Source organism: Rattus norvegicus, chromosome 8 (genome assembly GCF_036323735.1).
Source record: "Rattus norvegicus strain BN/NHsdMcwi chromosome 8, GRCr8, whole genome shotgun sequence".
Classification (NCBI taxonomy): Eukaryota; Metazoa; Chordata; class Mammalia; order Rodentia; family Muridae; genus Rattus; species Rattus norvegicus.
In genome coordinates this window covers 66,152,383-66,165,984 of record NC_086026.1, presented here as the reverse complement: position 1 = coordinate 66,165,984, position 13,602 = coordinate 66,152,383, and the positions used below count along the sequence as shown (strand labels likewise).

General features: G+C 51.1%; 2 protein-coding genes across 5 annotated transcripts in view; one reads left to right on the top strand and one right to left on the bottom strand.

The window, feature by feature from the left end:
- Cspg4 (chondroitin sulfate proteoglycan 4) overlaps nt 1–5,043 on the bottom strand; it is a 35,046-nt gene extending 30,003 nt beyond the window's left edge. The window contains exon 1 of the mRNA NM_031022.2: nt 4,886–5,043. Within this exon, the coding sequence (NP_112284.2) occupies nt 4,886–4,973 (88 nt within the window). The 5' untranslated portion in view covers nt 4,974–5,043. The remainder of the gene's footprint in view (nt 1–4,885) is intronic.
- Nucleotides 1–13,602, top strand: part of Cimap1c (ciliary microtubule associated protein 1C) — a 32,260-nt gene that overhangs the window by 11,001 nt on the left and 7,657 nt on the right. The window contains exon 1 of one of the 4 annotated variants that reach the window (XM_039081471.2): nt 208–677. The exons of 1 other annotated variant lie outside the window; for it this stretch is intronic. The gene's annotated coding sequence lies outside the window, so the exon portion shown is untranslated. Of the gene's footprint in view, nt 1–207; nt 678–780; nt 893–5,513; nt 5,664–13,602 lie in introns of those variants that run through there. 2 more of the 4 variants (XM_017595651.3, XM_063265476.1) reach the window with 2 other exon arrangements.

Here is a 13,602-nt window from a genome sequence, read left to right as displayed (position 1 = left end):
CCTCTTGAGTGCAGGTTTATAGGAATGTACCATCACTCTTGGCAAAAAGCAAATCAAACTCAACCTATAAACATTTGTGCAGGAAGCTGCTACACAAGTACTAGGTGAGACAGGCATCCCATATTCTCAGGATCATATACCTCTGGGTGGGCTGGTGTGTGATCTCTGGGAGCAAATTCCCTGCTCAGCCCACAGTGGGCAAACCCTGTGCTCGGCTATGTGGTGGAAAGCATGAGAAAGGGGGTGAGACACCAGGGGCTGCTGGTCCTATGGGTGAGGTCACCACCTATGCCAGGAACAAGGGCAAAGGGCAGGGAGGCCTAGTCCCCGATCCTCTAAAGAAGCACTAGGTGACTCCAGGCTTGCAATGTGTTGAGCCTTGCTGTGCAGGGCTTGAGGCTGGTCTAGAGTCAGGGTTTCTGCTGTGAGGTCTGTGGAGGGAGAGGGGGAGGGACAGACTGAAACACTTGAGTAAGCATGAACCACGGCTGCAGCCTGGTTAATGCACACCAGAGTTGGCAGCGATAGCTTCTCCACAGGGCGTGGGTAGGCACTGAGTGAGAAGAGCTGGTCAACAAGACAGGCACTGCTCCTGGCCAGGCCCGCCCACACTACCTTCAGAACAAGGATGATCTACACCACCGAGCCACCTTGACAACAGCCGCAGGCTACAACCGGTATCAGAGAGAAATGTGTGGCTTCCTTTTCTTTTCTTTTCTTTCTTTCTTTTTTTTCTCTAGCTGGAAGTAGGTGGAGATTTTTTTTAATGGGAGATTTGCTTCTGCTATGAGGTCGGAGGGCTTGGAGACATGGAGACAGCTGCTGGAGGGACAGCGACAGAGACCTGGACTTCTCTAGAGATCTCTCTCTTCTGGGGTGTGTGAGATCACTGGTGTGTGCCCTTACTCTGCTAGCCTGGTCTGGGGTGGCCACTCTATTGGGGGTGGGGGGCTGGGAGGTGGGTGGGGCCCTTCTTATTCTCTGAACCCAGTTTCCTCCTCTGTAAAATGGGGCTGTTTCCTGCCTTGTATCCCGGCACCCACCATGGGGGCAAATTCTCAGACTGAGTCATGAACTTGACCTTCTTCCCACTAAGAGGTTTGGATTCTCCTGGAGGCCAGAGAGCTAGGGAACCCTGCCCTAGAAAGGATCTAAACACTTAACTCTTGATGCTAATCCAGTTAATTTCAAGATTCCTTGCAGATTCAGCAATGAAAGCAATACTTTGCACCTAGACCCACTCCAATTGCACTCAGAACAAGAAAGAGTTTTATCTCTTGAAAGCTTTGCGGAATTGACATAGGCTGGAACAGAGAGCACGCTGGAGGGGCGCTGGGCCTGGCTGGCAGTTGTAGGGGAGCAGTTAAAACAGCAGAACCAAGCAGAACCAAAGAGGAAGCAGGCTTACACTCCAGTCCACATGTCCCTAGTTCATCTGCTCATGGTCCTGACCAGGAAGTACAGCTCTGGTCAGCACCCCCATGTACCCCAAGGCACCACCCAAACCCAAGTCTGCCAGGTAGAGGGCTGGAGATGAGGCAGCAGCCACTCCAGCCCTTACTGCCTCTGTCAGGGTCTGTGAGAACAGCTGTATACCACCATGGCCTGAGCCCCATCTGTGTGTACCAGCGAACAAGCAAGCATGAAAGTCAGGGATATCCAAGTTCCCCCCTCCCCTACCCCATCCTGGGCAGCACGCCCAGTTCTCAGACAGCCTATACACTTCCTGCGTGAGCGCCACACATGCCCAATCCCTTCCCTGTGGCCCTCTCCCCTCCTAGTTCCAGCAAACAGCAGCCTAGCCCACCTGGCATGGCTCACCCTCCCCCACAGTCCCTGCTCAGGCAGGCACTGCTAAAAGGCCCTTCTTGTGCTGCCTGGGCATGTGGACTTTGGGAGGGGGAACTCAGTTATCTTTGGTTCTGGGGAAGTTTTTCTAGAGTCTGGGTGGGCTTGGCCAAGGCCCTGGCCTCTGCCCTGCCTCAGAGTTCCGGGGCAGCACGCACAGTGCATGCACATGGTTCATCTGTCTCCACACCACTGATGCCCCTGTGAATCACTCTCAGAGCCAACAGAATCTACTCCGATTCTCTTTCTTGTATCTCTGGCCCTGGAGCCTGGTGGTCTTCAATACCCCATTGCTTTTGATCCCCATCCGGATAACCCTGAGAGCTCCTCTGGGAGGCATGTATGTAGGAGCTACCTCAGTCTCTCATATCCCGCCTTTTAGTCTGTGAGACCAGGCCAGAAAAGAGGCATGGCAGTCACTGTCCCCAGTGCTACACTCTGACACACCCCAGGATCTAGCTAGGGTTATAGTCAAACCTTCTTGTACTGGAATGCCATCTTCTTTCCCCTCAGCTTGCCCCTCAGGCAACACTCTCCCATGTCTGCTCCTCCATGGAGGGTCTTCCACAGAGCTCAGAAGGAGTGGACTCCTTTCTTCCCTGGGAATTTTCCTGGGCTGTTGGGTTTTTGCAGAAGCCTAGACTTTGGCTTCCCCTCTGGGGGCTCATTTCTCCTGTCTGTACAGTTGAGATGTTGGTCCAGATGGTGCCAAGAAAACTTGCCTCCCAGACCCCATGACCTGGATACTCTGGAATGCGGAGAGGTGTAGGGGAGCCACCCAAGTGTGCCTCAGCTGGGACAAGAGAACCTCCAGGAGAGGTGGGGGTGATGCTTTCTCAGGAGGGGTCTGGGCGGTTTGACGTCATGGGTCATAAAAGCCAGACAACCTGAGACAGCTGGAGACCCTACCAACAGAAATCAGCCTGAGGAAGAAATACAGGCCCATGAACTCCTGATGCCAGGCTGTGAGTCCAGGCCCCACTTAGATCCCCTAGACTGGGTTGGGGGTGTCAGAGTTGTTATGCAGAAGCTCTGTTTGGCACAGAGGATAACATCAGCCATTTCATTCCTTCTCCATGCCAAGTCTTTCCTGAAGTCCAAGGTGGGTTTAATGTTACAAAACAGGCACTCAGCTGCACCTTCTTCACACTATTGGTACCCAGGCTGTGGGCTTCATTTTGCCATTTAAGGTTTCTGTGTCCCAGCCCAATGGCTCTTCCTGTCCTGTGCTCAAAATATGCCTTCCAGTCAGGCTGCTGGCCTTTCTATTTCAACACCCTGTTACACCCACCTCCTAGGACCGCAGACAGGAGTGCAGACTCCCTTGACTCAAGGACAGCCCTCTGTCCCACCCATCTTGTTTCTGATTTCCTGCACATTTTCACCTGGATCTTTCCATACACAATCAGAAACTGCTCTTGGAATTTCACCTTACTTTTCTATCTCCCGAATTAACACAGTTCTCTTCTCTCCCCACTTTCTTCCCTCCTTTCTCCTCCCCATCTCTTCTCTTTTCTTTCCTGCTTTTTTCTTTTAGCTTGTTTTGGAGGCAGGGTCTCTCTCTAGTTGAGGCTGGTCTGATACTCATTCTGCAGCCCAGGCTGGCCTTGAATCCACAGTGCACTCAATCCCCTTCCTGCTACCTCCTCAATACTGACAGTACAGGTATGCATTGCGACACCCTGTCAGTCATCTTTGTGTAGCTCTAACATCACATCTCTGGTTGCCAGTGCTAAGATGGTGTCAAAGGATTATTCTCGGTTGAAGCCCAAGCAGGCAGGGGCTGCTGGGAACGATCTCTTGGCTGTGAAAGCCCAGCTACCTCAGTCTCCTTTCTCACATCTCTCAGGTCTGTTCATCTCTGGAGCTGTGAGATTTTAGGAAAGGCAGTCTGTGTAGCAGGGAGGAGGAGGCCAGATCCACCCGGAGTCACCTTGGTGTGCAGGGGTCCTTCCCTGACTCACTTCCCTTCTGGGTGCCTCGTGATGCCCTTCTTTAGAGCTGGTCTCCTCCATCTGGTGGGGAGAAGGGTGTTGTCTGGGCCCCTGGAAGGGAGACTCAAGTTCCTTCTCTGCTCTTAGTTGCTCTTGGAAATGGTCCTGAAAGATGTAGGCTGGCTGCCTGATTCATACATTGGTAGTAATGACTGATGGGGCCCCGAGGCTACAGATCTTATGGTATAACCAGACCTCATCTCCAGTAAAGGCAGAGTGCTGTACTGCTAGGATCTCTGGGGTGGTGACAGAGGCGATGTCCACTGGCACCTCTCAGAAGGTACTCCTCACTCAGTGTCTGCTGGTCAGACACCAGAACTAAGGACAGGGGGTGTGGCCTGGGTTGTCCCAGGCTATCAGAGAGATATCTGAGGGGTAGCAGCTTTGCCTCTGGAACCTGGAGAGTAGGTGGTCTTGTCTGTCACCAGTCAGGTCCTCTCAGTGAGAAGAGCAAGGGTGAGGGGAAAGGTATAAGGATGGATGGAGGTAGGGGCAGAAGCTAGCTAGCCAGCCCTGAGGACAAAAAGAGGGGTGCAGAGCTCTGAGAGGGCACAGAAGACAGAGAGAGTTAGAGAAGGCCATGGCAGAGGTGTGCTGGGCACACACAGGGTGGGGCGTTATGCCTCCTCTCCGCTTCTTACTTCACAGCACCCCCATTTTGGACCAGGGGTATCTGTGGCCAGGATGCACATTTAATGCTGCCTCTGGGTATCCTTGGATACCCACTGTGGTCACTCAAACCTACCTGGCAAAAAAATGGACAGCACAGAGGAGGCCTAAGTGTCCGGGACAATCTGAGTGGGCAGAGCCACACCCTTGGCAATCTAACTCCAGGGAGCCCTTTTCAGAGTCTGACTTTCTAGGGTCAGGAAAGCCAGACAACCTTGGATACCCGGAGTTCTCATAAACAGAGATCAGAGCCTTCCTTCCAGACCCTCAGCCTGGGGAAGAAGTACCGGCCCCTGAACTCTTGATTAGGGACCATGAGTGCAGTCCCCATATAGTTCCTTTAGGCTGGGTCAGGGTCTCAGCCCTTCACTCACCAGGAGCTGTAGATCTGACAAACAAGGCCAAGGTAAGAATCAAGGCCAGGGCTGGAGCTGACAGCGGGTGTCCCGGGCTGAGAAGCATCGTGGCGGGGTTGGGCGTCTGGACTTGTAAGGCGAGGGAACAGAGCGTGCCGAGTCTGGACAGCAGCGAGTCGCAAGTCACAAGTCAAGTCGCAAGTCAAGGGAGCAGGGCTCCTCGCGCAGGCTGGGGCGCAGGGGCTGTCCGGTACTTAACTCCAGGGGCGGGGCAGGCGCGGACCCGCGCTTGGATTTCGGGCGGGGGCTCCCTCTGCCTGCTCCCACCTCCAACCTTCTTAAAGGGGCCGTGCTGGGCTCTTGCTACTGGTTGGGGTTGAAGGACCTTCATGTCAGGCAGCCCAATGTCCCATTTTAAAGATTTGGGGCAATGTCTCTAAGCCTTTGGACCCCCCAGAGCACTGTGGACAGGATCGCTTGAGAATGGGACATAAAAGTGCGAGCTGCCAGTCCTCTTTTGCCCTTGCGGGAATGTAGGGGTTTAGGTGCCTTCAAGGTCACAGGTCCCTGAGGACTATAGTGGAGCAGACCACTAGGCAGGGCTCTGGGTTTGCTCTTCTCTTTCCACAGACTGTACATCCTCTGCCTGTAAAGACAATAGGTTTGGATCTTGTGGCGCAGAAGCTCAGCCCTGTGGTAACATATGCTTCAAAACAACCCTGCAAGGTGGGGGGCACTAAACAGCCTCCCCTTCATTTTGTGGAGGAGGAGCCCAGCTCAGAATCCAAGGTCAAAGGTACGTGCCTGGCCATTTCCTGCCAGGGTCCCGGCCTCCTGACCCAAAAATCTTGGTGTTTGCACTTGCCCCACTGCCTCCTGGAAATCTGGCCCTGGATTTAGCTCCTACCTAACAGCTTCAGGCTGGGGCCTTCTCCTCCTGGCTCCTTCCCAGGCAAGAGCCTGCCTAGTCCCAACCAGGAGTTGGAAAAAGCAGTTATTGTAGCCTTTCCCAGTGCCTGTGTTTGGCCAGTCCCAGCTGCAGTGGGACCTGGCCTGGGTTTTTCCAGGGGATGGACAGGGGAACACCCCTGTTCCTGTCTTCTCTTATATGCATCCCTCCACGGAGTTCCCTGCTGTCCCCACACTCCACGGGCACCCTCTTTCCGACCCTTACCCCTGAGCAGCAACAGTCACACCTCAAGTACAACATCTCATGACTTTTGATACCCCATTTGGATAGAGAGACGGAGGCTGAGAGAGATTAAAGGGCCCAAGCAAGTTGATCCAGGCGAGGGCAAGCCAAATCCTGGAGCCCAAGCTCTGCGCTCCTACTGCCATGCCTGGTCTGATGGCGTTCTTGATCCCAACTCTCTTATTTGACTGTCTGGCCTTTAGCTAGGCCCTTCTCCTGTGTTCCATTTCCTCGTTCACAAGTTTGAATTTATAAGCAGTAAGTGTTTTAGTATGTCTCAAAGGCCTACCCCCAGGGTCTGGCACACAGTAGGTGTTTAACACATATCATCTTTTTTTCTTCCCCTCTCGTTTCATACATCTCAGTACTTCACGGTTTGTATAAACTACCTCACGTCCTCCCCTTGATGGAGGGTCTTCTGTGAACCTTCGACTTTCCCCTCCATAGGCAGTTACGTACAGTAGGTATTCAATGAGTACCTGTTCAGGTTGACTGGGAAGCCGATTGTTGCTCTTCCACAGGGACTTAGACTTAGGGACTATCCAGGCACCCTAGGTAACCTGATGCAACGAGCTCATGCCTTGTTTCTTGTTCTCCTTCCTCTGAGTCAGCACAACACTTTGTCCTCATTAAGGGCCAATTACCGTCCAAATATGGATCCAGGGTTTAGGAGGGGAAGCTTCTTGGAAGGTTGGGGAGAAGAGTTCTCTCTTTAAGAATGAGAGGGAGGGGAATTGTTTGTCTTTTTATGAATTGGGAACTAGAGTGGAGATGTGCACCATCCTATACCGCCTGTCTTCTCGCATCTCGCTTGCTCCCTACCCATGGATGTATTTGCTCCCCACCCCCCCAGGAATCGTTTCTCTGTCTGAGGTGCCTCCAGACTAGTAGCTGCAGCCCAGCCCACAGCTGAGATTTAAGACAGGATGAGCTCAGAGCCTCCCAGCCTTGTTGCTGGTGGGGGTGAGAAACAGACCTAGAAAAATACAACCAGCACTTCGTTCATGACCCAGCTTGTGCATCTCTCCGGGGTTTGTAAAACATTTACCAGGGGGAGTACCTAGGCGGCAGAACACTTGCCTAGCATGCACAGGGCCCCGGATTCGCTCTCTAGCACTGGGGCTGGGGAAGGGTTAGGGGAGGATGGGAATGTAGCTCAGTGGGTAGAGTGCCTGGTGAGATAGAGTGCCTGGTGAGCATCACAAAGCCCTGGGTTTGCTCGAAGCACTGCATAAAACCTGGGTGTGGGGTGAAGAGGTCAGCAGTGAACAGTGCTTACTGCTTTTGCAGAGGACCTGAGTTTGGTTCCCAGCGCCCACATTGAGGGACTCAATGACTAACTGTAGCTCCAGTTCCGGGGGCTCCGACATGCTCTCATATCTTCCGTAGGCACCTGTACATATGCCATATGGTCACATAAGCACACACAGAATCAAATTCAATTAAAACGAATCTTATTTTTTTAAAAAAAAGGTTTATTATTTGTGTATATGAGTGTGCCACCTTCATGCACACCAGAAGAGGGCATCAGATCCCAATTCAGATGGCTGTGAGCCACCATGTAGGAATTGAATCAGGACCTCTGGAAGAGCAGCCGGTGCTCCTAAGGCTGAGCCATCCCAGCCCCCCTAAAACAAATCTTTAAAAACAATGAAAAAACACAACAAAACAACCCCCCTTCCCCAAGGACAAAAACTGGACAAAGCTACATAGATTTCAATCCTAACACTCAGAAGGTAGAGGCAAGAGAACAGAAATTCAAGGTCATTTTCAACTATAAAGTTAGTTACTGAGAGACAGAGAGAGAGAGAGAGAAGAGAGAGAGAGAGAGAGAGAGAGAGAGAGAGAGAGAGAGAGATTAAAAATAAGAACCATTCACCTAAGCAATAAACATGTCCCCAGACCAGATAGAAAACTGAGGCTCTCAATCCTGCAGGGCTCTGGATACGCATGCTTGGCCTCTGTTAGTCTTTAGCGTGAGGCTTGAACCCTGGACCGAAGCTCAGCAGAGATATGAGTTTGAGGCCCCATGTAGCCTTAGAATAGTCACCTCCTACTGACTCAGAACGTGCTGTTGGGTGGGGCAGTGCCAGCTCCTCAGTTGCCCTCACCCCAGCCTCTTGGGCATGCCTGTCATGAGCAGAGCTGACCCAAACCTCCCTGGCATCAACCTCAGGGTTGACTCTCGCCTCCCTTCTGCCTGCTAACCTTTGCCATGATTTTCCTTGACTTGGGTTGACCAGACACAGTGACTACTCCGGTGCCCTATCTCCCTGGTCATGTTTTACCTCCCCTCAGGAAGCCCTTGCTGCCTGCTTTCCTTGACAGGTACTTTTCTTCTGCAGACGCTATGGAATCATTTCCCTAGCTAAACCAGGGGTTGGGGGGGGGTTCAACTCAGTGCTCTCCCCACCCTGTAGACTGACACCGCTCCGCAGGACAAGGAAAGATGATGACTCTGAATATTCCCACCTATAAATCAGAGGATTGCAAATCCTCTGAAGCTTCAACGACCTAGAGTATGTGAGGCCTCAGTTTCCCCCAAGTACTCAGGGGAACGAGACAACAGACCGCCTAACAGTGTCTACTTTCCCAACAGTGTGTAGCTGTGCAGGTTGGCTCTTCTGGATACTTTTAACAGCCCCTGGCCCCAGTGCATCTGAGACTAAGCATGCCCGCTTTGGCAGTAGCAGCCCCGCCCTGCCCTCAGCCTGGGTGTTTTGCACTCTGACTGACTGGCTCCACCCGAGGAGCCTGCGGCCAAAGCCAGCCTGCTGGTAAATGGCATGGGCTTCTGCCCTCAAAGGGGTGGTGTCTGAGTGCTGTTGTTCAACTGCTTGGAACCTGCCCTCAGGGAATTGGTCCTTTGCCATAAAGGACACAGAATGCAGACTACCCTGTGCAAGGGGACATGGCTTTAGGCACTGGTTCCTCGATTCTACAATCTCATAATCAGAAACTCCTCTGCAGTGGCCTCAGGCTAAGCTTCTGCTAGGAGCAGTCTTGCTCCAGCTTCTTGGCCCAGGAGCCGGTGGGGCTCCTCCAAGTGCAGGCAGCCAGGCTCAGGCGGACAGGAGCAGCTAGTCCCAACAATTACACAATTCAGGAGCTGAGAAGTTGTCTTTGCTGGTTTGGGAGCAAGGCTGTGAATGGGAGGCCCGTGGGGAGCTTTGCCTATCTAGCCCTGATGGGTTCTAGGGCATGCCTATGCCATACTGGGTGGATGGCATGGGTGCAGGGGTGGGTTACCTTCTTGGGGCTTCTCAGGTTCCCCAGAATAGGCTCTCCCCTGCCACATCGTGTCCACAAAGGCTTGTGGCTTCAGTGGCTGTGACCAGCTGGCCACAGCTGACTCCCTTTGGGATATGCTATTTCTAAATATTAGTTCATGCTGTTAACCCTTGCTATGCTGTCCTAATGGACATTGGAAGCCTGCAGAGACAAGCCTTGGGAGGGGGGACTGAATGGGCCCCAGCTTGGTGGAAAACCTGCGAGTGTACTCACTCAGGGTCTGACATGGGTTGAGCACCTTTGAGGGGCTCTTTTGGTTCCGGGAAGGATGAGAAATACCTGCTTGGGCCTAGGACCAAGGCTTGCAATGGGTTTTAGAGGTGGATCTGAGCTGGCGATCTGGGTAGGGAAATGGAAAGAATGTGGGGTAAGGAGCCAGGAGCTGGGTCTTGCCAAGCCTTTTCTGTGTGCCTCAAATGAGTCATGCCACCTATCTGTATGTTTCCCTCATCTGCGCAGAGCCACCATGGTACCAGATGATGGCCTCCAACAGAGATACTGAGGCTTTGTAAGCTGAAGGGCAGAGCCTGGAGGTTCTGCCGGGGTCTCACTTTTTGTTTAGGACTCTCAGGATGCCCTTTAGGAGAAGGCCTCAGAGCAAGCTGGTGGGACTTGAGGAGTATGTGGTCTATAGGAGCATGCACAGCTTGGTGGCAGCCATCCCTGGTCTATTGACCACTTGCCCTTGTAGAGTGAAATGCTTCACGATGGGGCTGAGATGGTTGAGTACAGGTATGAGGATCTGATTTTGTATCCCCAGCACACATGTAAAAAGCTAAGCATGGCCTTGCCTGTGATCTCAGTTCTTATAAGTAGAGATAGGTAGATTTCCGGAAGTTTGCTGGCTAGCCAGTTTGTCTTAAAACTATGAGCTCTAGATTCAATGAGAGACCTTGTCTCAAAACACACACACACACACACACACACACACACACACACACACACACACACACTAGGAGATAAGGTGGAGTGGGCTTGGAGAGATGGCTCAGTGGGTAAGAATGTGCATTACTCTTCCAGAGGACCTGAGTTCAATTCCCAGGACCCACATCAGGCAGCTTATAAACCGCCTGGACCTTCACCTCCTGGGGCACTTCTGCATACATGGCATAGAGCCGCAAAGACAAACATATATACAGGATTAAAAATAAGATAAAGCTTTAAAAAGAGTAAGTTCAAAAGCAATAGAGGAAGGCATCTTACCTTAACCTCTGTCTTATAGGCAGACACACACACACATACAATCATATAATTTGTACACACACAACCTCAGAGTAGCCAGTGTGTAAGATGCCCTCAGCAGTCCCCATCTGGAGCAGTCCCTGCCCTGGACAAACAGAGCTGCCCTAAGAAGGCAGGGCAGAAAGGAGGCGCTGTGGCTTTGGCTTTGCTACCTCTGTTCCTTTGCTATGAGTGGATGAGCTACTCATCCCATGAGTAAGGACAGTTAGGCAGCCTGTGGAAGGCCCGTGTGGGGCGGGGCTGAGGCCTTTCCCTGACAGCCAGCACCACCTCACCTCTTATGAGAATGAGCCATCTTTGGGTGTGGCTGCCAGCTCCAAACGTGCTTTCTGATGACTGCAGGCCCTACCACCATTCTGACTGCCACCTCCCAGAGCTCTAGAACCTGAACCTCAAGCCAGATCTCTCCCAACAGTCCAGGCACTGTGTGAGACAGGAGATTGCTGTAGTAAGTTGCTTGTGTCTTGACACTAGAGGATAATGGGTATAATACTGCACAGCTGCCTGCCAAGGATAGACCAGTGAGTGGGATAGGCCTGTGTTTGCACCCGGAAAAGATGCCCTGCTCCTGCTGACTGAGTGGCATTTCTTTGATCAACCAGTGGGCCAGTGAATTAACTACTCGAGCTGCATTTCTCCATCCCCTGTGCTGAGAGTTAAACTCAGGTCTCACCCAAGCTAGGCGCCCTACCACTCCGGAGCTGCACCCTCAGCCTCCCAAAATGGTTTTTCTCCTAGTGTATGTTTCTACATTGTTTATTCATGTGTTCATGTGAGTGCATATGTGGGAACATGTATGTGTGTGCATCTGTGCACATGCATCATGAGGTCAGAGTTCAACATCAGGTGTCTTACTTAATTGCTGTCCACCTTTGTTTGTTTTGTTCTTTGAGACAGGGTTTCTCTGACAGCTTCAGCTGTCCTGAAACTCGCTCTGTAGACCAGGCTGGCCTTGAAGTCATAGAGATCCACCTGCCTCTGCCTTCCAAATATTGGGGTTAAAGGCATGTGCTACCACTGCCCAGCAGTCCTTTTTATTTTTAATGTGTGCGTGTGCGTGTGCGTGCGTGCATGCATGCGTGTGTGTGTGTGTGTGTGTGTGTGTGTGTGTGTGTACACGCTCATGAATACATGTTACATGTACAGTACATGAGTGGAGGCCAGAGGACCACTTTCAGTAATAGTTTCTCTCCTACCACTTGTGTCTTGGGTCTCAGGGTTCAAATTAGTGGTAAGTGTCTTTCCCCACTGAGTTGTCTGGGCAGCCCTTCTGCTTAGGTTTGTTTCTCCCTCTCATTATTTGTGTGAATGTATGCCGCATGTGTGAAGGTGTTGACAGAGGTCAGATGGGGATGTCAGATCTGCTGCTGCTTGTAGTTACAGGCAGCTGTGAACCAATGACGTGAGTGCTACCTTCAGAACACAGCTCTTATGGAAGTGCTTAACTCTTTAGCCATTTCTCCAGTCACTCCACCTTAACTCTAACACAGGGTCAGCCACTGGACCTGATCTGGATAGAATGACCTGACAAGAGTTCCAAAGATCTGCCTTTCTCTGTCCTTAGTCCCTGCCTCTCAGTACTGAAGTTATACAGCTTAGTAATTGGGCCTGGCTTCTACCAGGTTCTGGGGATCTGAACTCAGGTAATCATGACTGAACAGCAGGCGGTTTATTAACAGGTTTATCTCCCACCTCTCAAGAAATAGTTCTTAAATGTAGGCCAGGTGCCAGGCACTATGCCAGAAGCGGGCACTGGGGATACTAAGGTGACTGATTAATTATAGGAGTCAGAATTTTGGGATTTATAAGCTCCCTAAAGTGAGTTGGTAATTGGTTGGGCAGAAAGGACAAAAAGGTGTGCTGGACAAGCCCAAGGCTCAGGCACTGAGATGGATGGGGGTGGGAATGACACATTGAGATGGACTTGGGCTGGGGACATTTCACAAGAAGTCTTTGGAGGTTAGGGATGTAGCCCAGGTGGTAGAAGGCTTGTTGAGCATGTATGAAGTCCTAGGTTTGATCAGATGAACTGAACAAAATCAGGCATAGTGGTGCCCACACTCTAAACTTGAGCACTTGGGAGGTGGAGACATGAGGATCAGAAGTGCAAGGTCATCCTTAACCATAGAGTGACCTGGGCATGTTGATTTTGTAGCGCATGCGAACTCCAAATGACAAGGTGTAGGCATGAGCCTAACACTGCTGGGAAAGTAGGAAGAACTGAGCAATGCTGAGGAATTGTTGATTAATGAAATTAAAGCTACAAGAGGAGAGGGACTGCCTTGAGCAGGTGTAGAGCGACATAAGAGAGACAAAGATCCAGGTCTGAGTCTGCAGACACCAGTGCTGACAGCTTTGTTTTTAAAGTCCCCCCCTCTCGTGTGTGCCTGTGCGTGTGTGTGTGTGTGTGTGTCTGTCCGTCCGTCCAGTTCTTGCTTCCCCCCTTGTTTGAGGCAGGGTCTGGTTTGCTGCTCTATCTGTCAGGCTAGTTGGCTACCTGCTTCCCGTGACTCTCCTGTCTCGTTATCCCATGGTGCTGTGGGAGTCAAGGATTGAAAACACACGCTACTGAGCCTGGCTTTATGTGGGTTCTGAATATTCCAACTTGGGTCTTTGCAACAAAGCTCTTTTCTTGCTGAGCCATCGTCCCAGATTAATATGTTTCCTTTTGATTTATTTTTACTGCACATAGTTTTAGACTTACATAGAAGTGGCAAGATTATTGCAAATAGTTTTTATATACCCTTCACCTACATTTCTCGAGTGTTAATATTTTCCACGCCTTTGTTTTTACACAGGGTCTCTATGTAGCCCTAATTATTCTGGTCTACTCTATATATTAGTTTACTCCAGTCTGGCTTCAAACTCAGAATTCTGCCTCGTAAGTGTTGGGAGTAAAGGCAGATGCTTTTTATTTTTATCTATACATATTATGTATGTATGTATGCATCCATCCATCTATCTATCTATCTATCTATCTATCTATCTATCTATCTATCTCATCTATCTT